The sequence below is a fragment of the Phalacrocorax aristotelis genome, chromosome 3, assembly GCF_949628215.1.
Source record: "Phalacrocorax aristotelis chromosome 3, bGulAri2.1, whole genome shotgun sequence".
Lineage (NCBI taxonomy): Eukaryota > Metazoa > Chordata > Aves > Suliformes > Phalacrocoracidae > Phalacrocorax > Phalacrocorax aristotelis.
The window spans coordinates 61,215,615-61,240,371 of NC_134278.1; the positions used below are offsets into that span (position 1 = coordinate 61,215,615).

The 24,757-nt window shown below is 39.7% G+C and overlaps 1 protein-coding gene across 1 annotated transcript in view; it reads right to left on the bottom strand.

Annotated features, from left to right (window-relative positions):
- The window catches only part of SAMD3 (sterile alpha motif domain containing 3), a 40,725-nt gene extending 19,006 nt beyond the window's left edge, over positions 1 to 21,719 (bottom strand). Inside the window, exons 1-5 of the mRNA XM_075089863.1 lie at positions 21,614 to 21,719; positions 20,695 to 20,884; positions 16,565 to 16,675; positions 6,013 to 6,198; positions 5,620 to 5,704 (exon numbers count right to left, since the gene is read on the bottom strand). Of these exons, the coding sequence (XP_074945964.1) occupies positions 5,620 to 5,704; positions 6,013 to 6,198; positions 16,565 to 16,675; positions 20,695 to 20,884; positions 21,614 to 21,692 (651 nt within the window). The 5' untranslated portion in view covers positions 21,693 to 21,719. The remainder of the gene's footprint in view (positions 1 to 5,619; positions 5,705 to 6,012; positions 6,199 to 16,564; positions 16,676 to 20,694; positions 20,885 to 21,613) is intronic.
- Positions 21,720 to 24,757: the final 3,038 nt, after the last annotated feature.

The window sequence follows — 24,757 nt, forward strand, 5'->3', positions numbered from 1 at the left end:
GAGTGGAAAAGCTACAAGAATACAGCCCCTGTGGCATCTACCTCAGCTTTCCTTGGCCAGACCCGGGCCAGCCAGGCAGGTGTGCCCTTCCCGGGGGGACACTTTCTGCCACCCACCTATGGGCTCTTACAGAAGTATTTTCTCACTGCCAGTCACATGCGAACATCCAAGAACTGGGAAGAAAACAAACCCATCAGCATTTCTAGTATGTAAATTTCAGACAGGATTCTGCCAGAACAGGACTTACAGCATCACCAACCTAAACATAAGGATTAGAATTAGAGCACAGCTTCTCACCCAGTCTTCGCACACAGCATATTTCAGCCTCAATTTGAGTATTACACCCCAGCACTGTTTTCAAAAAACAGTAAGGTGACTACGTGCCTTGCAAATCCTGCTTACTATCCATCTGAACCGTTAAGGGTCCTAAATACATTTACAAATCTGCCCCTATGCATTTACATTGAGACACAAACACCCCAATGTTATATGACTAGCAAAATTTATTTGCAACATTGTCTGCTTGTTCTTTAACAGCCTTAAAACAAAAAAAACCCTTAGCCTAACACATTAAAGAAGTGTTCAACAGATGTTAAAGTATTTTAAAACATGATCATCCCAGAATATATTAGCAGCTGACAATTTTAATATCCCCTTAGCTGAGTTTTGCACGGTTTCTTTCTTTTGAAAGACCTTGTTTGGCTACAAGACATTTTCACTTATTCTTCCACATGAAAGAATATGCTGACACCTATACAGAGCTTTAAATATCCCTCAAAGTTCAAAACATTCAGCTGTTTCATCCTCCTGTCCTCAGATAAATTAAGAGTTTTAACTAAATCTATTTCTGTAATAGGATTCTCATAAGCTTAGCCAAGTCCCCTCTCACGTACCTATTTCATGAATGAGAATGTGAGCGCTTTCCCTAGTGGGTAATGGGTCTTCTAGAAAGGATACTTTCACTACCATTTTGAGCTGATAACTTTATTTTCTATTAATTCCTCCTCCCCCCAAAAAAAAAACCCAAACCACCCCAGGAAGGTTTGCAATGCTTGTAAAGGAACAGGATTAGCCTGTGTCTGTCTGACATAGGAGGGAAAGGATTACATGCAGATTAAAAGCAGTAATTTAGTAGCGAATAATCATTCTGTGAGCAGCGGTTACATAAATCAGGCATGTCAGCCCCAGGATCCCGGGTTTCACGAGCATCCTGGCACCACGCAGCAGCCCCGAGCTCGAGAGAGCCGCTTACTCAAAGCCCACTGGCAAGCACTGCAGATGAGAGAGCCCTGTCTTTTCCTTCCTCATGTATGGTTGTCTTAAAATCATACAATTTTCAGTTGTTGGCTGAAATGAAATAATGGCAGTGACTCTTTCCACATGGCTAGTTGTAACCCTTGTAAAAGAAATGAATGCAAATAGAATAGTATCTTGCAAGTGGTCAAGAAACGGTGTAATGCCAATATTCTTTTGACTGCTACAACTATGACCTTGGCTTTTTCTATATAACCTATTCATCTGTAACTACTTACAAATGTTGCATAGATTACATTATAGATCAGCAATCTAATAATCTATTTCATTATTAAATGGAGATTAATTTTCTAAAATGTTCTGTGTTGTACTTTAGGACAACATTGTTCTTTAAGTAGAAGCAAACATCATGGGGAAAATTCCTTAGGTAAACACCTTAAAGCACCTTTTTCCCAAAATCCTGGAACAGGGTGGGGAAATTAATTTCATTCCAAGTACTCCACAGACCTCTTAAATGAGCCTTGCTTTTAGTATAAAATTATTTAAGTTTTTTTATTATTATTTAGGATTTTAGATAATTCTTTATTAATTCCTGCTTCTACAGTGACCTAGTAAATAACCTTCTATTTAAATTCATAGTATATAAGTAGCTTATTCATAACCTTATTTTTAAACTTATTCATTTAGGATCATTATCGTAATTCAGACTATTGTTCATTAGATACCCTTTTCAAGGGCCAATGGCATAGAAGCATATTTTCTCTACTGCAATATTAAATAGGAAACCTTTTAACCAAGAATATAGAATTATGGAGAATATACTAATAAATCTTGAAGTGCTAAACATTTAATGACCTCTCATTGCAACAGTACGAGACTGAAAATATTAGACTACATTTCTACATAATGCACACATTATTTAAATTACTTGTTGAAAAGAGTTTGGAGTTGTAAATAGTGTGTCTAGTATTTTCAGGAAAAAAAAAATCCAAACCAAACCAACACAAAAACACCCCAAAAAAAACCCAACCACAAAAAAACCCACCCCATCCACTCACCCAAATGGAATGTTCAAAGTTGTGCAAGTAAAATTTTCCTGTTATGAAAATACTGGTGTGAGTTTAGGCACCCTTAGTTTTGGTTTTTTGATGGCTTCCCTGTATGTTTTCCAGCAGATCTTTCCCGTTTCCAATTTTCCAATTTTCCAAGCCATTTCATTTCTATTAAAGTGTTGCAACAAAAGTGCTGACATTTCCAATTCAAAGTTTCTCCAAGTTTTTCATTACATCAAGTTCTTTATGTTCTGATTTTCTGTTCTTGGTCAGAAGGAAAAGCTAATTCTGGAATGCCAAGGTCTCTCACAGGATGAGCCTTGCCTTTTCTCAGCCAGAATACCCCACAGGCTGCCCCTGCCCACCCACGCCACGCACAGGCATGCATAACTCCCGTGGAAGAACCAGAACAGTTTCCACTGCATCCTTCTGCAGCCAAGACACACCATTTTCTGGTGAAGGGCCCCAAGCCATTAGACTCGTGAATTAAAAATAAAGTCACGCCATGGATGGACCTTGTCAGCGCATTTGCATTAAGAACTCCTGCAGCCTTCTGCAGACCCCAGCAGAAACCATGGCTGCTCCTCCACCCCAAAGGGTGAGCAATTGTTCTCCTCTTAAGCATGAATTTAGAGTTTAACTGAATCTAGGAACAAAGGCATAGCACAGCAATAAATAAAGAGCAATAAATTATTGTCATTAGCAATACAGTGGGATAGAGCATTTTGCGCAGCAGCAGGTTAGATACCCAATGGCAGAAGTGAGTTCCAGCGTGCCAGAGGGAACACAAGACTAACTACTCCAAACTATGATCAGCCCTTTTGTTTTTTAAATGCATGCAACTATTTCTTTTCCTGTAACTTTGACGAGAAGTTAAAAGTCTGAATATTTGAAAACATGTTTGTTGGTATTCTATATCAGTTTAAAAACTTCATTAAGATACTAGTCCTGGAAACTATTATTCTCAGAGGCCTGCCCAGCTGAACTGCCGTGTTCGGTGTGTCCCTTTCTCCAGCCTTACAAGACACTAAAAGGAGGGGTCACCTATCAGGCACGGACATCTGTGCGCAGCTGGTCACCTTTGGAATCCACAGAAAGAAAAAAGATCTTTGGCAGTGCTCTTCCTCTCTTCCTAATGTAGACACCAAAACCACATTACATGAACTGCATCTCCAGCAGTTTATATATAATGTTATTTAATAACTAATAACTAGCTTTTTTTTTTTGCTTAAAACATTACTTTCATTTTACAGTTTTCCTTTTCTACATTTAGCTATCAGTCCCCAAACAAAAAGCTTGTTGTTTTACCTCTGAATTATTTTATTGATGATAGTTTTCTTAAATACTTTCAGTGTACTATTTAAAAAAAAATGTAATAACTGTCTAACAATTATAGAGAAACAAATTTAAGATATTCAAAACCTCTCAGTAAGTACTATTTTACATCTTACAGGACCTGTGATTCAGTACTGTTATCAGGAACAGCAAGCAGCTATTCTTATAGTCCCATGCAAGCCTGATGCAATTTTAAAAGAAAAACCTACAAAAACTTCACTTTTTTGAGCTGCTAAAGATACTTTTTCTGAGAAAAGATGAAAGAATGGTGGTTAGCCAATTATTTTTGTTGTTCATTTGTTTCTTAAAGCTATATGAATTGTTTTACTGCAAGCCTCATGCTAAGTAGCTGTGTATACGTTGTAGGGTTTGTTTTAAGCAGTTGCTGCTGTAACACACAACTATCTCAGAGCAAGAAAAAAAGAAGTATTTATAGCCCTTCACGATTGTGAAGGAAGAACAGAATGTCTAACAGTAGGGCCAATAAAAATAGTAATTCATCCTCACCCCCTCCTCCAAACTTAAGTATTCAGACATACACCTTTAGTGCATTTTTTCCTGCCTCAAGCAATGGAGGGCTGGCTCAGCAGTGTTAGGGTAGCAATATTGTAAACTGCTAATTCCAGCTTCCTCACTTACTTATGGTGGTTTCTTCCAGATACGCTTCCAAGTGAGCATGAAAGAAATATCAAAAGATAAAAAACAACTCCGAAGTCTCTGCCCCATCATGAAACTTCTTCCAGCACCAGCTCTGGGATCGATCTGGGAAGCAAAGAGCCGTTTCCCAAAGAATGGAGTTCTAAGTAGTTTCACTCAGTCTGCAGGCCTGCCGCAATGAAAGCCCTTTGAAAACCTAGCTTAAGCTCTGTGTAAAAACAGTTTTTAAAAGTTAAAGGCTATAAAAAGGTCTTCCGACCTACACAGAATGTCATTCCAGCTCCCCTTCACAAAGGGAGCCCGATGAAGCTGTAGCATTGCCCAGGACCCTGGCTGGGGACCCCCACTGGGGTATTCAGAGAGGAATCCTGGTTGAAAATAAGCATGGACCGTAGCTCTCTGATCCTTCTGCTCCCTCTCTCCCTTCTGAAATGTGTTTGTTTTCTTTAGTCCCTTCCCTCCTACAATGCCTGGGCTCAGGGGAGAACTAGAATAGCCACCCCTTAATCCTCACTTCTTTTTTTTATTCTCAAAACTGTTTTGCTTTCTGCAGTAACTGTACACAAGATATAAATATATATATGTTTAAAGCTAACAATCTCCACTGAGACTCACAAGCTTTTAGAAGACGCTATAAGAGTATCACGTGGCAAAGCAATGATGTAAAGTCAAAAGGTGAACACTGCCCTCTGAGACCACAGATATGTGTTCTGGGTCACGAGAGAGAAAACGTGTAGTTCAAATTTAAGTTGCCTCATTCCATTGCTTTTTGTTACGTCCCTACTAAGAACCCAAACAGTGTTTCTAATTTTTTTTTTCATTAGGCCTAGATTCCCAACATGCCTAAACCAGCAGTATTACTACGAGTTGTAGCTAGATATCTAACATACAAGTTATTATAATGCATTGCAAGAGCAGCCGCCGCATGTTAGTCCTCATACAATTTTCTAAAAGCCTTGGCTTCTTTGTTTTTAAAAACAAAAATAAGTCACATTTACTTGAATTTATCCTTTGGGGGAAAATCAATCCAGAAATAAACTATACCCAACAAGCAACCAGGGACCTCAGGTACAGGTCTGCATGATCTCACAATGGTTTTGAGGAATGGCTGTGACTTGGTTAATCTTTAATTAATGTAGTGAAATAAGTATGTGATTTGCTGAACATGTGAAAGTGAAGGTCGCAGCTCTGAATATAAGTATATAAGAAATTGATATTGATTTCCTCTGAACTAGGTTATTTTCTTGTGATCGATTATGTGTGTGTGTGGGCAGGTGGGGGGAAGAATTATTTCCATATTTTTCAATTTCACAATACTTACAAAGCCATTCCCATCTTCATCGAGGAATGGGTATGCCTGCAGCAGAGCACTGACAACAATGTTATATTGCTGACTGTTTGGATACCTGTGCAAACAAGATGGAGATGTAAAAGAAATAGTTAGTATTCTAGACAGTATTAGACACTGTCTAGAGTCTATACCGATGTACATTAAACTGACTATTTCTAAGACTATTGGTTCCCCTCCAAAGAGGAAAGGGAACAGCTTTAAGGTTTGCCCAAGATCTTCCTGTTTGACTTCAACAGGTTTCAGGCCCTTAGCCTCCGCTATTTAAGCGAGCATACTAAAGAGAAAGCCTTTACATCCACTTGAAAATTTTCTTCTGCAGCCAATAGGTAATGCCCCCAGATAAATCCAATGATGTTTACTCACAGTGATCCTTCTAAGTATTTTGTCATGTCTGCTTGCAAAAATTCAATAATTCTTATTCTCATACTGTGCTCAGGGCATTTTTTTTCTGCTAATATGCACTTGACATCATAAGGGAAGTCTGGCAAAGCATAAGAGCTCGTCCACTGCAACGTCTTGTATCTTGCAAAAAATGATTTCAGATTTTTTCTGTAAAAGAAAAGATTATATCATCACGATCACGTCCTCCTTCTATGGGAATGCAGGCAAGAAGGACAGAAAAATACAAGTAAATCTCAACACAAAGCAAAGTTATTGCTATAGAAACTCAAGGCTTGCTGTCTCCTTTTATACATAAAGGATACCTACAAAAGCTGCAATCAAAACATATGGGGTTAAAACCAGATGTCAAATGTAAAATATTTTAATCAGCAGACACTAGAGGGTGGTCACTAACAGAAAGCAGAAGGCAGAGCCAAGGAAGTCACTGGGGACTTGCTACTGTTGCAACATAACTTTATCTGTCGTAATTTATAATGTGTTGCCTACCAGTTCTGCTAGCTTATTAGTGAGAGTAAGCAAACAGCTTGATTGAATAAAATGCTATACACAACATTAGCTAAAACTGTCCTCCCAAAGGGGAAAGCATCAAACGGATGAAGGCACTTATCAGCACAGCGGCTGGGAACAAAGCAGACACAGCCTGTAAGTACCCACAGCTCCCATCCCAAGACCATCAGCACTATTTACAAATGTCTCACCCCAGCTGGGGTGAGCCTGAGACAGGATATCATCACTTGCTACCCAAGTGCTTCCTGCCCCCAGAGAGCCTGTCAAACCCTAATCCTGAAGGAGCACAGGGAAAAGTAGAGATAAATGGAGCTGGAAGTCAATCAAGAGCCACCTAAAAGCTGGAGTGGTTCTGGCAGCCCTAGACAGCTTCCCAGTCATAGTAGTCCAGACCCAATAAAGAAGTGTCAAATGAGAGATGCCAAAGACAACTAAAGAGTCCTGTTATGTATGTGGTATCACTGCAATTTATGTTTGCTTTAATTTAAATTGGAGAGAGCCATTTGGACACAACTACCAGACTTTTAAAGGAATTTTTAAAATAAAATGCTGTCATTAAAAATGACAAATGTAGATGCTTACATGGTATAAATACAGATACCTATATCTGAATTAATCATCTGCACTCCCTTTATATTCACTGAGGAGAGATAAACATCACTGAAGGATAACAGAACAATTGGAAGACATCTAAATCAGACCAGATGTTCTCTCTCATGTATTTCTCTCTGCTAATTATGAAGGAACTTAAGAAAGTTACCACAGTTGTTGAAATCTAACTCTCAAGTTAGCAACCCTCCACTTGGTAGGTGAAAGCTCCCACACAAAGGTGTGTGGCTGGACTAGGCATGCTTTGGTGTCCCTTCTCAGCTAGATTTTGACTCTATGAAAGTTATGAAAGTTATGGAGGGAAATACCACTAGACTTCAGTCAACATACACAAGTTTTCACTCCTAAAGTTCTCTATGGTAGCCTATAAACAAGAGCTAGGTATACAAATAAGAGCTGTGAAGAGTTTTAGCAAGGTCTCCATTGGGAGGTTTTGCTATCCAGCCTCTTTCAGATAAGGAAGTAAAAAAACCCAAAAAACAAAAAACGACCAAACCAACAACAACAAAAAAAACCCAAACAAATAAACAAAAAAAACCCAAAAACCCCACAAAAACCCAACCAAAAACCAAAGAGCTCATGGTTGTCAATATCTTTAGGCTGGCAAAATCAACTGCAATACCAATGGATAAGCATTTGCAATAGCTTAGTTTACACCACATTGAAATATTACTATATATCTGGTAGGCAGATTATTTTGAGCCCCCACAACCATCGTTAAAGCCTCAATACTTTCTCGAGTAGATTAGCCTATGACTCTTGACCTTGTTGACCTGATTATGCTGCCACACCATCTTGACATCTTTTAATGTAGGTTGGTAGCTTGCAGGCTGGTAAAATCTCTACAGCCATGACGTAACTTTACCAACCCCAGCACTACCTTGAACTGTGATGCAGTGCTGGAAAAAAAGAGAATAAATTGGGGTACTTTCATCTGATCTTCATAGTTATATTAACTGTAGTAGCAGTACTCACAGCATTACCGTTTCATCATGCAAAACAGGTACAGAATGGCTAAGGCTGCTGTCTCTCCAAGCTTATCAGGTTTTATGGGACACAGATGGTTAACAGTAGATGCAAACTGTAGTGAACTTCTATTAGTACTTTACAGCCTCAAAAGAAGGAAAAGCTGTGCGAGAAGTGACAAATATATCCACATTCATGTCCTTTTTTGGTGATAGAATAATACACAAATGGGAAAATAAAACCAAGCCCCAATTCTGAAATTACTTGGAAATCCCTCCTATGCAAATAAAGTGCAGATGTTCAAAGTAGCATCAATGAGGAGCTCTGCAGCCTAGGAGTTTGAATCCTGTACTTCTACCAACTTTACTGATAAAAGTGATGTAGCAGACAGGCTGCAAGTTACTACATACTATTTTCAACATGATGTCTCCAAACCAGCTCAAAAATGTACAGAAGATTAAGACGTGCAGTAATTTGTAGCGGAGCAGCACTGAAGTCCCTGTGGTTGCTAATACCAGCGGAGCTGAAGTGCCATTTCAAAAAGCAGAACTGTAGCAGGTTCAGTTCAGGCAAACTGAAATGTACACAGTTAACTGAAGAAAATAAAATTTTCTTGAAGTTGGGATGGCTAAGAGCCAGGGAGGCATGGAGGCTCTCCAGTCCACTGGTCCCTTCACATTCGCGAGTACAACAAAAATACTCCAAATACCATTTCTCTTCAGGCTTACCCAACACTGAAAATACTTCCTTGCTGTCCAAAAATGATCAAAATATTCCTTTAGTTTCCACAGTGCAAGAGATGAAACATTTTACTAGCTTTTGCCAAAATCATAGCTGTTGGGCAGTCATCTTAAATATGTGCAGTAATATTTTACAATGAAATACAAGTTTGCTTGAAAAAAGACACAACTCCACACTAAGCTTTATCCCCAGAAATGCTCACATGCAAACTTGCTTAACTAAAAGAACAGTTCAGTTAAACTGTACATGCACTGTGATTTATGCATATAGCCAAGACCTTCCTTGATTGTGAAGGACAGTATTACAGCTAGAGATTTAGGTATAAACATACATACCCTGTTTCTAACCATCCCTCTCTGGTCGTCTAGCTAACCTGAGACAGAGATAAGATCAAGATCCCAAAACACAAATTACTACATCTTTTCTTTCAGTTCTCGACATGTTTGATGCTGCAGCTAAATCAATCCGATGGCTAGCTGCTGCCAAATGTCAGCCTCCCACTCCCCCCACTGTCACATGTCTCCACCCCTTTCTTACTGGTACTAGGAAACCTCTAACCATGGAGCAACTTACTTCAAGGAGCTACAGTGATTAAATTCTTCGTTTTTCTTCTTGGTTTAGTTTTCTCACTGTTTGGGTCCCCAGAATATCTCCCCATGAGGTGAGACAAATACCAGTGCAGAGAAAGCAAGCTGGTCTTTATGTTTAGCCACAATATGGAACTGCATCTTAAGAAGCATCTCCTCTGCAAAGACACAGCTAATCACAGAGCTTTTGACCACTCAGCTTTTGCAGATGACCGCTTTACTTAGAGTACTAAGTCACAGCGCTCTTTCACAGCTATTCCTTTCTTTGGCTCCATTACAGCCTTACACTGCTCACACAAAACATGTTTACTGAGACACAAAACTATAACATCATTTTGGGAGGATCTGTTTGTCTCCTTCAGCTGGCAAAAAAACCTTAAAAACCCAAACCAAACCAAACAAGCCAACCCCCAAAACCCCATCTATTTGAATCATATAACCCCTGGGATCCTGAATCCCAGGGAATATTTTGTTTTACTGCTAAAAAGGCAAAGATTTTACACACTTGCAGCATCACCCAGATCATTTGATGAAGGTCACGGTCTCCAAGCTCAGTGTCCTGGGCAACCTCATGCAGAGACACAAAACTGCCTGAATTAGCTGTAACAAGTCAGTAAAAATAATCTTGGCCTCAATATAGACAGCTCAATCAAGATAGCTGTGCAAAGTGCAGAAGAGACCTAGAAACAGGTTCAAACGATCATATGATTCTGTCACTTTTAAGCTTCTAAGCACACTGGTAAGAAGGATCAGTTTCCTGCATCTATTTAGTTCACTTAAAAAAAAGCACAACTTAAAGAACAACTGAGCACACGCATAAAAAGACTGTGTGCTACATGCTTTTCTCGTCGTATGTCTACTAAAGTCCGTGAGTCTATGGTACCCATTGCTACATCTTGTATCAGCTTAGATACCAGTAACCAGAGGACATCACGGTTGAGTAGGACCTTGCTGACATCAATGGGTTCCCATGTTTGGCACGTCCAGATAAAACCCAGCACGTGGGTGGAGCCTCAATAGATTCCCATTACTTCACAGGTGAAGATCTAGCCTTTCACATGTCTACACCAAACACCAGCAAGGGACTCCTGAATTCCAGACTTGTAGGCTGGAAAAAAGTCCCTGTCTACAAAGCCAAGGAAGAAACAGCAGAGAGAAGAAAACCTGGAGCTTTCAGTTGTGAAGGGAAGGAAAAGTCTGCAGCTGTAGAAAATGATCCTTTTCACTAACATGTATTATATGCTTTCAACCTCATGACAATATTTAAGGTTGTAAAGGTTATTTCCATCAAAAGGAAGAAATTATGATGGATGATGAAATATCAAAAGAAACTCTTTTCCCCCTCTCAATAGTAGGATAAAACAGGGCTCTCTTTTTCTATTCACAGTTCTGAGATCTGTGTCTGAAAGACTCTCATGCCTTTCCCTTCATGCACTTCACTGCCATTTCCTACTTTCCAGCACAAATGCACAGTTTCCCAGTTATTCCGTAAAGCCTAGTATTTGTAGCCTACCTAGTGCTTGATGATGTCTTTTACTTTTTCAGTTCCCACTAAATGGAGGGGCAGGTATCCTTTAGACCGAACAAGAAGTTACCCGCAGCAGCGTCAGCTTCAGCAAGGCTAGGATGTGGGGGCTGACACACACGCTGCCCCTTTCCCAGAGCAGCTCCTGTTTCAGCTTTTCCTGCAGTACCCTTGCTATCGAAATCATCACATTCAGCACAAGCATGAAGTTACAGACAAAATTAATCAGCTTTAAAGAAAGTTTGTGAGATGCAAACACAACCTTCTTCTAGAAGGAGTCAAGATTTTTTTTGACAGTTTCTATTCTGAGGAGCTGCATCACGTAAGTGAAGGCTCTGCACTTCCATCTCATGAGAGGGCAGCAGCTGTAGGCTACAGACAAGGGGAGAGAAAATGCTCTTTGGGGAATCTGACTGACAGAACTGCCAGCTAAATCAGGCCATTTTAATGAAACAGTGATTATTTGCATTCACCCATGAAATGTGTTATACTATATCCAAAGAACTTTATGTATTTAGTGGTGGTTTGTTGTTGTTTTTATGACTTTGTTAGACCTTAACAAGGCAATGCAGTTGGTATCTCCTGCAAGTACTTTGTAAGACATGGCTTATTCCTGGTGTGGAAGAAAGGAGATTTAACGATTTTTTTTCCTGCAAACTTTGTGGAGACTCAGAGCACCATATCGGTAAATTCAGCTCTGCTGACCTCAAGCACTCCAAAACCGTCAGTCCAGTTGCTTTGACTTCCAAAACATTGAGGCAACAAGCACAGAGGAGATATAATTGTAAGTCTTCTAGTTTGTTTGGTTTTTTTTAAATTTAAGTTAGTATTCCTAAGTTTCTTGCTGCAATGACAGAGACATGAAATGTTGACTTAAAAAAAAAAACAAAAGTGGCAGAAATTCTCACAACCACATAAACTGAAAACCTAAATTTAAAGAATCTCCCCCAAACCCTACAAACCAAAACCCACAGCTATGACAATTTTTATGAAAGTGGAATAACAATTGAAGTGAAATTATCAGGAATCATTAAGATAAGAAAGAAGACATTGTTCTCCTATAATACTTCATTCAACAGGGGAATCTACTATTGAAAAAATAAATAGCTTCAGAATTATTGAGACAAATTCACAGAAGAAAGATTCAATCAATCACTGTTAAAATTATTGAGCTAGATGCAATTTATGGTTTTAGAATCCCTAAGCATTAGTGGTTGTAAAGGTATAGTCAAAGGTAGCATCTGACGTCTGTACTGAACAAAACAGACAGACAGTACTTCTTTTCTTCTACTACTGACCATTGTGTATGGTGTACTGACTTAACGTGTATATTTTTATGACTGCTTTTCATGTCCTTATGAACTAACTAAAAAAACCCATCATCAAATCTGCTAGAAATAATTCTGGTGATATCAACTATAAGGTTTCTGGACAGAAACTGAGAAACTTAAGTAATACGTAAGAGGCACAGTCCAGATTTTCCTTGTAGGACTATAGCTACATATGCATATGTACGTATACATATAAAAGTAGTATCTGCTCTCTTGTGTAAAGGGAGAAAAATAATCTGAAATAATTGACTAAGCAACAATTTTTCAGGCTAGCTACTGTTTCCGATAAAACACATTAAACACAGACCAACAGTATCTATGTGGGGTAATGGGGGAGCAAAGGAAGAGCTCCATAATGATCATTAGCAGAACGACATGTCAAAATTAAAACACGCATCAGTGCAGTTACCCAGTAGCTGGTGTAGTTGCCTGCAGTCTGACCAAACTAGATGCGAGACTGCCCTAGATAAGGAGATGTACAGCACCATTAACGTGGCTCCACATTCAGCTCACCTCCAGTCCTGATCAGTGGGGTCTTGCTCGTTCAAACATTGCACTAGTGCACGCTGGAGGGTGCCTGACCTCGAGAAGGCTTGCAGCAGGCAAGCCGGCCCCACTGAGGAAATGAAAGAAAGGTGGTTTGCAACAGTGCAGACCAACGCGGCCATCTTGGAGACGGGAGACAAGATTATTTTAAAATAAATATTCCAATTTATTATTCTTGGTATCAGTCCAAGTTTATGTGGGCACCAGCATCAACATACTGGCAATGCTGGCAATGGCCTTATTGGTATATGAACATTTAGCAGGCTCAGGTTTAGTTAATACTGACCACATCTTCCAAATTCACAGCAAATAGAGAAGTTCAAGGCTGTCAAGGTTGGCCAGAAGATCTGTTATCCTGCTTGTGCACATAAGCCTGCTCTGAGCAAATTACTTCGAGGCATTCAGACAGTAAACCTGTTACACAACACTCATGAGCTACAACACACATTTTTATAGAAAGAATAAATGTACAAATAAACCCGTATCAGGATATCACTCTTGAAGTAAAACAGCTGGACCACCATATTGGAAACAGTGAAAAATGGATACGTTAGGGATGTCATTTGATAAGCAAACACCTTGAGGAAAGGCAGACAGGACGTATAAACCAACCAATAAAAACTTGTTTTTTTCACAGCAGTGTCAGGTATTTACACGTAATGACAGCCTCTGACTTAGCAACAAGATAAACACCAGGCTGCCAGGAGCCATCACACTGCTGGTACTCCGATACAGAAAAGCAGGTATAGGGGAAATGTATTTACTGAATCGTCCTCTGTATCTATCTTATTGTCTTCACAGAAGAGCACTGCTTCAGGATTAAATTTCTTGGGAGATAAATAAAAATACTGCCTGTTTTTAGTTTGTAGTTGCTAGCAAGAAGTTTTTCCACTGAGGTAACCTGCAAACGTCATCTGGTTATATGTATGCAAAATCTTAATACAGGAAAAATAAAACTATAGAACTGCTGCATCCACTTACTCTATTTTTGTGTTTAAAAAATCTTCTTTGATATTATTGTAATATTTAGTAACACATAAGAGTGTAATTAACCCAGTTGTTAGAACTATCTACACAGGAAACATACAGAGGAACTTTGAGCCAATTCACCAGCGCTAATAATCCATAAAAGCACCCAGTAATTCATTTCAAGCAAAACCATGCCAGTTATTGAAGCTGTAGTTGCATGGTCTTATGGGGAAAAAACAAACAAAGGAAAAAAAAAACCCCAGTCCACAAAATTTTAAGTTCTTCTTTTTCAGATTGGATGAAATGAATGATGATACGGAGGTTACAAGTGTAACCCTGGCCAAATATCAATCATTTCAACTGAAACCAACCCGGCTGAATTAAACTAGCCCCTGGCAGAACTGACTCTAGAAGTGCTTATATGAACTGCTCTGCCAGAAAAAAGGTGAGTGAGGTGGGAACACCCACTAAGGAAGCGTGGAAGTCATAATTTATCCTAGCTGCTCTTCCAAATCTGGCCTGGCTGATAAGCAATGGGTACCTACTATACTTCTTACTCAGAATAAGACAGAGTGTTTTATTTGCAGGACCACCTCCACGTATTACTACAGCTTCCCTTTCCCCATTAGTTAAGATGAGAGACTAGGGGAGAGAAACACATGCACTGACCTTATAAACACTCCAAATTTAAAGCAATGGAAAAAACCCACTAGTTGCTCTAACAGAAATATCAGTTAACGTGCCAAACTACAAAAAAAAGCCACCAATAATCTGATGTGAAAAAACACTTTTCACCATGGCACATAAATCCATAAACTGGAACTTGAGTGAAAAGCAAACCAGCCAACCAACCCAGCTTTCAAAGTAAGTATATTAGCAGAATAGACAGGAGGGTTACTTTTATACTCTAGGATAAGAATCTATAATTATATTACAATCAAAGCAATTTTTTTCTGTTCCCATAATCAAATTTCTGAAACAAACTTCTTGTTCAACCCTTCACAACCTGCTTATAGCCAACATAATCCCCTCAAGCATATAAAACATTAAAATTTTCATTGGTTGTTGAAAATGCAGTGACTGAGTACTGTTGGGAAAGGAAAAAAAAAGGCAGAAAAGTTAAAAACCAAACAAACAAAAAATCAAACCTAAACTCTGTAATATTGCATTTATCAGTGTGGGTCAAGTCACAGACATATCTCAACAGCAGCATTCACCTCCAAAAATAGTATTTAGCTTGGGATGAACCTAGCGCAGCAGTTAATGTGTGCAAGGGCTGTTCAGTTCTATCCTCAGTAAGTTAAAAGAGCTGTTTCAGAGAAAGACATTTGTCAGTTCCTCATCTGACCTTTAAAGAGAAGCCCTTATAAAATTTACTCACGTCTTCAAGACTACAAATCATCACAGCTTTGCTGACTTTTAGGCCATCTACTACTTCACTGAGAAGGGGCACTTCCGTTTACAGCAGATTTCCCTCTTTTTCTGCTCCTTTGCCCCAAGGTGAATTGGCAGCGCTCTTTTACAGTCCTTTTCCCTTAACAGGCCGTTATGGGCCTTTGAAACCCTGACAACTTTTGCTGAGAACATTTCCTAAAGCCAGCCTGTTCTGGGTTATGCTGATTCACACAACTGGTTTAAAACTCTTTAGACTTCACAAGGCAAATTACTCATCGTTAACTAAAAATAAGCATCCTTCAGAAGTACAGGCTAAATGCCATAATTGCAAGATCATTTTAATGGTTTATTCCGAGGGTTTAAAGTGATTTGGGTTTATTTTGTTGGCAACGATGCTAACAGGAGCTTTGGGTTTGGGTTTTTTGTGTTGTTCTTTTGAAGAGCGTAGCAGGACTTTATTTTAAAAGAGTTAACGATGTGATTCGCTAAGCCCTCTCCCCTGTTCCCAGACAGCCTTATCCTCAACTCCTTGCTAACTTTTTAAAAGTGATAAAGTAGACATTTTTACAGAAAGACTTCCCCTTATCTCAGAATATCAGGCTCACTGTGCAGCCAGTCACATCTATGGAGGAGAAATTATAGCAGGCAGGAATAGAGAGGGGAGAAGGGGGATGCATATGTGTGAATGGCCAGCAGAGAAAGTTTCGCAAACAAGAAAACAATTGCCTTGAAAGGGGAACGGCACTTTTTCAACACTAACTGCCCATCTCAAGGGGGAAAAGCAGGCGTAGGGAAAAAACCAAACCAAAACAAAAAAACCCACCACAGCAAATCCTCCTTACCTTGTCTCCAGTTTTTAAGACGACTCAATTTGCTACCCAAGGAAAATGAGTGTGCCAATGCAACCAACCTGCCTCCCTTCCAAATTGCTATATTTAAGGCGCTGCAAGCACACAATTATTTATAGCCATATTCCACTCTGTGTTGATTAATTTGCCAGATTGCTGTTGAAAACAAATCTGTAAAAGACAATTTTTAAAAACTAGACAAAGACAAACCTGTGTCTTGCCCTCTGAATGAGGCAACATGAGACAGTGAGCAAGGACTGAGGATGGAGGGTAGAAAAACACCCACTATTAGACTATTTCGTTCAGTCAAATCCTAACACATTTCTGCTCCTGCTGTTTTCTAAATATAACTGGATATACCTGAACCTGGCCTCCAGTAATTAAGATCACTTTTTATAAAGTATCTATTTAGTCTGAAGGAAGTAAAAAGAAGTGTTTATGTAATTTTCAAAAGGTAAGGAAAATTTAGTAAGTGCATTATAAACTCACTTTTGCTTTAGCACTCTGTGATCAATTAGTCCTTCTTCATTTTCAGTTGAGCACATATATTTTTTCTGCTCCACAGGACCAGAAGAATTTAACATCTGTCTGTCAGTAGCCCTGGGAAAAAGAAAATTTCCACTGTCAAGTTTTATGCAGTTTATACAAAAGAGGTATTTTAGGGTTCTAAAATACCAGTGATAGAAAATGAGAAAAATTAACATATTGAATAGTCATGATTTTATGTGATGTTAATGTCTCTTAATCAACCTCTCAGCTCAATTATCAAACTCTGACAAGTTAAAAGTAAAACTGTAAATACTACTACCTAGTGATAGCCTAATTACTACACAGTTACAAAACCCAAGAAAATAAACCTTCTTGGGGTTGCAGGATAACTGCCAGCTCCATAGCCTGGCATCTCCTCATCTCTGGGAATAACTAACCATTACAATATGCTAGGGGTGGGGTGAAAGAACGATTTACACAGTATTGTAAGGCAGTTTCTATTCAGCTAGAACCTTGAACACTTGTTTCTTCTGGAGGTTAAGTCCATCTTGAACCTTCAAGGCAGCTTTGCATTACTTCAACCCCCCTAGAAGATCCCTGAATGCCCCCTGGTCTCAAATCCCACTGTTCCTGGTTTTTTGCTCCAACTCTTGCCTGTCACCAGCACTGAAAACTCGAGATATCCACTTTGCTACGTGCCAGTCCAAACTACTCCTTTCCATTCAACCCTTCCATCCACCTCTCTCCCTCCTCATTTTCCTGTTATTTCTTTTCTCCTTCTACTGGTAGAAGCCAACATCAACAGTTTTACCCTGCACTGAGGGAAAGGCAGGGTTAGGATAGGGGTTCCTATTACACTAACAAGAATCTACAGCAGCCATCAACCATAGCAGGGGGACCATAGCTTCCTTTCTGTAAATCATTTCCTTGGAACCTCTGAACTCCAAAGATGCCTTATAAAATGTTCCAGCCTCAGCTGCACTCAGACATGAAAGGTATTAGCATTTGCCAAGTTTATAAGGGCAGTTTCCCCTTTTCATGAATCAATATGTCTTTTTCAGCTATCCAGTTAAAACCAGAAAAATCCAGTATGTTCTCTATGTGGCTCCTAGAAACAATTGATCCTGGAATTGGAAAGCCTCTTGTTATCTGGTAACATCCGTCTGAGCTCCTCAAACGCATATAAACACAGTTTCTACTGCATGACCCAGAACGCTTCTGCCTTACCAGTGACAGGCACAAGATGTTATTTCCACATCCTAGTCCAAACTGCTGGAGATGTAAGTCACATTCGGTGTCCTTTCAATCCAAGGACAAATTCAAATCCATTACTTCCACATAGAAAGCGTTCACCTACCATATTCAAAACTCCATGTCCAGCTGATGACTTTCTATCTGTTCCTATCAGAGGTGAGCTGAGCACAATTTACACGCGGTTTGAAGATGTGCTAAGGACACCAGGATAAAGAGGCAGCCAGCCAGGATCGCACCAGCAAGCACTGGGGAAAGCATTCATGCAAGAAATACAACAGAGGAATACTGCTGACAGCTCTTGGAAGCTCCACAGCTGTTTCACCTTACCCAGAAGAAGATGGCTGTGGTGCTGCTTTCTCCCCTGCTCTGAGCAATGCTGTCTCCACCCTGGCCCTAGTATTGGCAGGGTGAGCTAGTGCTGGGAACTGGCCTGATGGAGAAATAATTCTGTAAAACAGAAAAGGTGGTGGGTTTTCACCTGGGCTCAAGCACCGCAGGAGAAGGGCTAGGAACACGCAGACTCAGTTTTTATAGTTGTCCCGTGCTGCTGTGGGATCACACTGTCGGCTACAGGTGCTACTAACAGTGAAACTTAGGGCAGTGACTTTGCTTATGCAACCCAGACTGCCATTCAGCCTGATATCGCTGAGTGACAGAGGAAATGTGAGTTCATTTCACAGTTAAGGTGGATCTGTGAATTTTTGGTTTTGTCACATATTCTGTTTGTGTCAAAGCAGCTCACAAAGAAAATAATTTTATTACATTTCTTCAAAAGAGTGTCTCATACATGTACATATTTTAGTCATGAGCCCCTGAATTAGGTCAAAAGAAATTTTTCTTAAAGGACTTCGTTCAAGATGTACTGAATAGACAAAATAATTTCAAACTACATCACTAAGACAAGCACTCCAATTGTTAAGAAGTGACAGTTACAGATACCTGCACATGAGGATACAGCTTTTAGTTTTACAATAAAGTACTATTCTTACCGCAGAAGCTTTTCATCATTCTACACCCCTACCTGTGCAGAATATCTTGATTTTTTCCTCATCCTAAAATACATGACAGAATGCATTTCTTAATTGGTTTTGAGTTTTATTCTCTGGTTCTTGACTCTGACACAAAAAATATTTCAGAAACAGCAGCTTATTTACCTAACTTCCCTGTAAACAGAGGAATACCAGCATCTCATTTTCCAGGGAAGAAGAGTAGGTAGGGAAATATTTTAAAGTAAGTTATATTCAATAATATTTGAGATTTCCAGCATTTTATTTTTTCTGGAGCCTGCAGAGCTTCACAGAAAAGCTATGCCCTCACACTATTGCAACAGCATGCTCTTTGTGACACAGTAAGGCCTTATTTGTAGGACTTGAGAAGTACACAGGGAACAGTCACAGCTGAGATGTAGCCTAGCCAGACATCCCTGACAAAGTCAAGGATGAAATCTAAACATCCAAAGCAGCGTTCAAACTTCCCTAAGCATAAGAACACATTTTGTTCTGAAATCCCCTGCTGAAATCACTACGGATCTACCACACTTTGGATGAAGTTCAGGGCCCACATACAGTAGTGTTCTTCACAGCAGACACCTGCTCTACCTCCAAAGAGGGAGCTTCCTATAAATCAAGCGAGGTAGGACCCTGGTGCAGAGAACTGAGACTGGCTGTGATTTATACTTCAGGTCTATATATCATACATGCGGTGACATTGTCTTCTTCCTGCACCCCTATTCCCTCCAGTGATGCAGGACCATTTACCCACAGGGTTTTATAAATATTTCCACAAGGACAAAAAGATGTATCCATGTGAGCAGTTTAATTCTGCTAATGAGTGCAACTTGGTTGGACATAATCCAGTCATCACCATTTACCATCCTTTGGTTTGCACTGTGAAGTCATCTCAGAGTGCACAACCTGGGCTCCTTTTGGATGAAGGCAAATGCTACAGAGAGTGCTCTACAGATCTACTCCTACTGGGCTACTACAGTGTACTAAGGCAGGCTTAGTGCTAGAGTCCTCTCCTTTGAAAAAAGAAAACATTTTGCATCCATGGCAAGACATTCTCTACTGTCAGAATTCTTAGGCTTAGAAGAGACCACTCTGAGAGCTCAGCGTGTCTCTTCTCAGCCAAGACATCCAGAAAAAATAATCATGCAAGACTTACAATAGATCAGAATGGAGGGGGGACATGGGGGGAATGAACCAACCAACCCCAAAACCCCAAACCAACCCACATCAAAACACCCAACAACAACAACAAAAAAACCCCCGACCAAACCACAAACAACCTCTGCCACCCCCCAAAAGAAACCACAAACAAACAAACACACACTGCTCAACCAAAAGCCAGAACATGCTCAGTGAAAGCATTGTTTTCTAAAAAAAACCCACCCTATCTAGTTCCACACAGTGGGATTATTAAATGCTTACATCTAGAGTGAATTCAGAGCTTCCTTTGAGAGACTGAATTTAAATACACCTGTGACACAAACATTATCTCTGGCTAAATCACGATTTTACTCCAAGGCTTCCAAACATTTAAGAGTAAGTGCTTCAAAAGCTTAGTATCACCAAGTCAGAGAATTTTAGCTATAGTGAAAGTTTGACGATGCTTCATCCAGATGAAAACTAGGTCCCAGAATCAGAAATGAAGAGCAATTTAAATTAATTAGTGGTGTTGTTAAGGAATGTTGATGCCCTGTTTAAAACCACAAGGTAATAACCTCATTTTGCATTTCCCTGTTGTTAGAGATATTCAAAGTAAGAAAAACAGTTACAATTTACAGCTGTAGAGCTACTAAATGCCTGTTTTAAAATGCTATGAAGAGAATACAACTATACTCAGACTGATATTTTCTGTGCCATGAACCAACTCACCCACTGATTACTTCTGGAAATTTTGGAGAAGCTGTTTCACAGTAATATGTAAGGGATTCCAGCCCACTTTTTTGTTGCTGGTATTTATTAATCAGGTCCAGCAGCACTGCCTGATGCCCAATCTTCTTCACCAGCTGCTGCACCATACGATCATTAAGAGCCAGAAGAGCTGCTCCACTTACTTCCTCTTCTGCAGATTGAAGGGGATTAAAGAATTACTGTAAAATAACTTTACAGTAACATTCTATATGCCTAAAAACATGATGATGGAGGACAGGTCAAAGGCAAGGCGCTTTCTACTGCTGATGGTCTTCAACTGCTAAAAAGATGTCCTTTCCCAAGCAGTGCCAGGAGCCCTAGTTACTGGCCAGATACCTTCCCCTAACAAAAAGCCAAGCCTGAAACATAGAGAAGCAGTGAACTGACCCTTTTAATTCTTTAAATCAGGCCTCACTTAGACCACAGCAGACTGTTACTTCATTAATGAAGGAAAGCAAGCTTTTTAAGAGAGCACACAACAAATAGCTTGTTCACATAACAGTTTCTTATGCGCTCTTTTGTAGAGTGTTTATATACTCAACTATAAAACATTTACACACTACAGTTGCATTATTTCAAAAGATTTATACAATGTAAAATAGGCCCTGTCAAGTCTTTTAAACTGCCAGCTCAGATTCAAGAAGGTGTTTCTATTTATATACAGGCTTAATCTCATCCCTCAGCATTTCTCAGAGACTTCACAATAAATCTGCACACTTATTTTGATTTTTCAGATCTATGTCAGTTCTCACTCTAATAAATTTCTGTAAGAGTCTGAAGTTATCATATATATACATGCCCCAAAACAAGGTAGGCAATGCCATTAAAGGCACAGAAAGAAATACTAAACAAGCCCCACACAAACAATAAAAATGCTTACCACGAAACTTAGGAACTAGTTCTCCTAAATTTCTCTGTCTCAACCAGTTGCAGACTTCATCAACCGACCAATTTTCCATCTTCAGGTGTTGCAATGCTAAATTTCACTGTGAAATGAAAGGAGAGGATTATTTTTATGCTGAACTCTAAACTGAACTCCAATATTTCATCTGAAAAAAAATGCACTTAGCAAAAGCCATTACATTTACAAGCTCTGAACAAAAATAGTGCGAAATAATCCAACTAATGCCTGTTGCAAGTGGCAGTTTCCTTGAATCCCTTTCTTCACCTCCTCTCCCTTCCCTGCTTTCCCTCTGCTGTAAGACACAGCCTCATTCCTTATAAAATATGACCTGCTCCAGTACCATTAACACCCAGGTTTCCACACGGAGAAGAAAAAAGGTGTGAAATTCACCACCACCACGCTCATCAGGAAATGGCTGACATTTTACAGAAAGAAAAAAAAAAACACCATCAGATAAGAGTCTGTCACATACATGTTTATAGTAAATCAAGCACCTTAACCCTCTCTGCACCACCAAGCAGGTACTCAAGCAAATATTTAACCCTCAATTACCAACAACGAGGGCAATAAAGCTCCTGGAAAATGGAGGGGAGGGGACTACTCCTCCTGTTATTTGCTAGTCCCATCCTTCAGGCTCCAGCTCACCCTGGGAAGATGCAGCGACTGCCCTGGGAAGGAGTAGTGGGGGGACACCCTCCCCGGGGTCTGGTGGGTCTGAGGCATGGACCCCAACCCCGACCCCTGGGTGAATCCAGTACGTCCTGAGTGTTCTTTCCCCGAGGGACTGGCCTGAATGGCGAAGGGGGTACATCGCACACCAAAAGCAACAGCAACCTCCTCAAGGGAAGATTACTTATAAAAGCAAAGCTTGTCCTACTCTGCCAGTTCCTTGATGGCTGAAAACTCTCTCTGAGGGTGATTTTCTTATTGTAGTGTTTTAGCTCTACTGCATAAAGGAGCACCAAGTGCTCCATGGCTATACTTGCAATCCACAGCAAACAGCATCAGAGGAAATTTTTCAAGCAAGTTTTTCAGATGAGAGCATGAGTGGCTGGCATCATTGGCCAAACGCTCCCTTGCTTAAAATACATCCAGGCACCTACCCTGAGCCTGCAGTGAACTCCAGGCTAATGTAAGGATTCACCCACACAAACCTCATCTGGTCCACTGCAGACTACAAAAAAAAAAAAAAAAAAGCACACCATCTTTGAATGAAAACATTTCCGTTTTCATCCTTCAGCAACAGAGATCCCCAGAATAGATGCACTTCAGCTTATGCTGTTGTGCCAGTAGGCTGCAACAACTTAAAAGGGTTAAGTTTAACAGGAATGTCTTTCTGCATTACATGAGCGGATTTAATTTGATATGACAACAGTAGCCATACAACTCCTCCCCCAGGCTAAGCAGCAATAACAGGGTGTGAAAAGTCATTATTTGTTGAGAACTCTGGTGTAAATTAAAAATCACACCTTCCTGTCACACTTCTTACTTCCTTGCAATGAGTAGGGCCCAAAAAACCACAAAACTCCAAAAACTTGAAAGATAAAACCAAACGCAAAGCAGAAAGATACTTGCCTTACCAACCACGCAGCGTAAAAGTAGAGAGATACATTAAAATGGTGGAAAGGTCACTGCTTCATCCTATAAGACTAACATCCTAGAACAGTCCTGCCAACGCAGACATGCAGATACCAACGTTTCAAAGAGTGTCAAGCGAATTAAAGCCATGCACAACAATATGCACATTTAGCCCTATGTGGCTGACTTCACAGCAAAATGTCCGTTTGCACGTGGAATGAAGGCTGTACGCTTTAGGGGAAAGGAAGTGATGACAGTTGAGAGGTTGTTTTAAAAAAAAAAATTCAGATTATCTGTGTTAAGGGTCACTACACACAGATCTCTTGAAATATTTCTCAAAAGTTATTTCACTTACTAGCATATACTATAGATAAAGGATCTAGAAAAAGAGCACACTAGTCTTCTAGCAGCGTTATGGAGGCAACAAGAAAGACTGAGCATGGATGCTGATACTTGTCTTCATTAAGGACTCTATTACAGTAGCATCAAAAGACTATCCAGTGGAGGGTTCCCTGTCCTCAGTGTGGTAAAACACATGAATAATTGTATTCTTAAGTCAAGTCTTGAAAGTCAGAACAACAAAAAAACAACAATGGCAACATTTTAAAGACAGACAGTATTTTACCAATTTACAGCATAACTTCAAGTCACGTTCAGAACAGTTCTAAGCACGAGTGATCAGTTTTTGTTAATAAATACAGCCAATCACTGGGACCCATTTCTTCAAACACCCAGGGTGACTGTCTATCATTAGGACTTAACCAGCCCTGTAATGAATTTAATGAAAATTATTTTTCCTTGGTCAGGTCAACATTTGCTTGTACTGTAAAATCCTTCAAGACTGAAGGATGAAAATCTTGGGTTTTAATCAGATTAGGCTAAAGACCTATCTATGGCACAGATTTCTGCTGATGTAGTTGGTCAAACAATAGCAAGAGATGAGGTTCCTGACCAGCATGCCTGTGCTGGCAGGAGATCCATACTGCACGTGCATTAATTTACCACACAGCCTGTTTTACAACAAAGACATAATGAGCTACCATCAACTTGAAGTGACACTTCTAAATGAATAAACCCGTATGTCAAAACATTTTAGACAGGAAAGGTGAGTTATTATAGCTACTTTATATGTTGACTTGTGAGAAAGAGTCTATGGCATCACAGACTACAAATACATCAGACTTTAACAGGCCGCTATGTGGATGTCAATGGGGTCAGAATTAAGGCTAATTTTAGAACATTTTAGTACAAGAGTGAGGAATGTGATGTGTGTGTATCTATACGTCACAGATATGTGGTTCATTTTGTACAGGGCCTGGTCTCAAAGTTGCAAGTGTGATGAGTAGGAATTGATACATACCAAAGATAAAAGCAAAGTATCCTCCATGCATTTTTTTTATGGTATCGTATTTTGGTTTTAGTTTTGTATGCATTACAGAGATTTTATTTCCTTTTTCCACTTACTACCAGCCTATTTTTAAAATAATTAAAAATGTATTCAAGCAAATTTATAGAAGGCAGAATAATTCATCCTGGATCCAG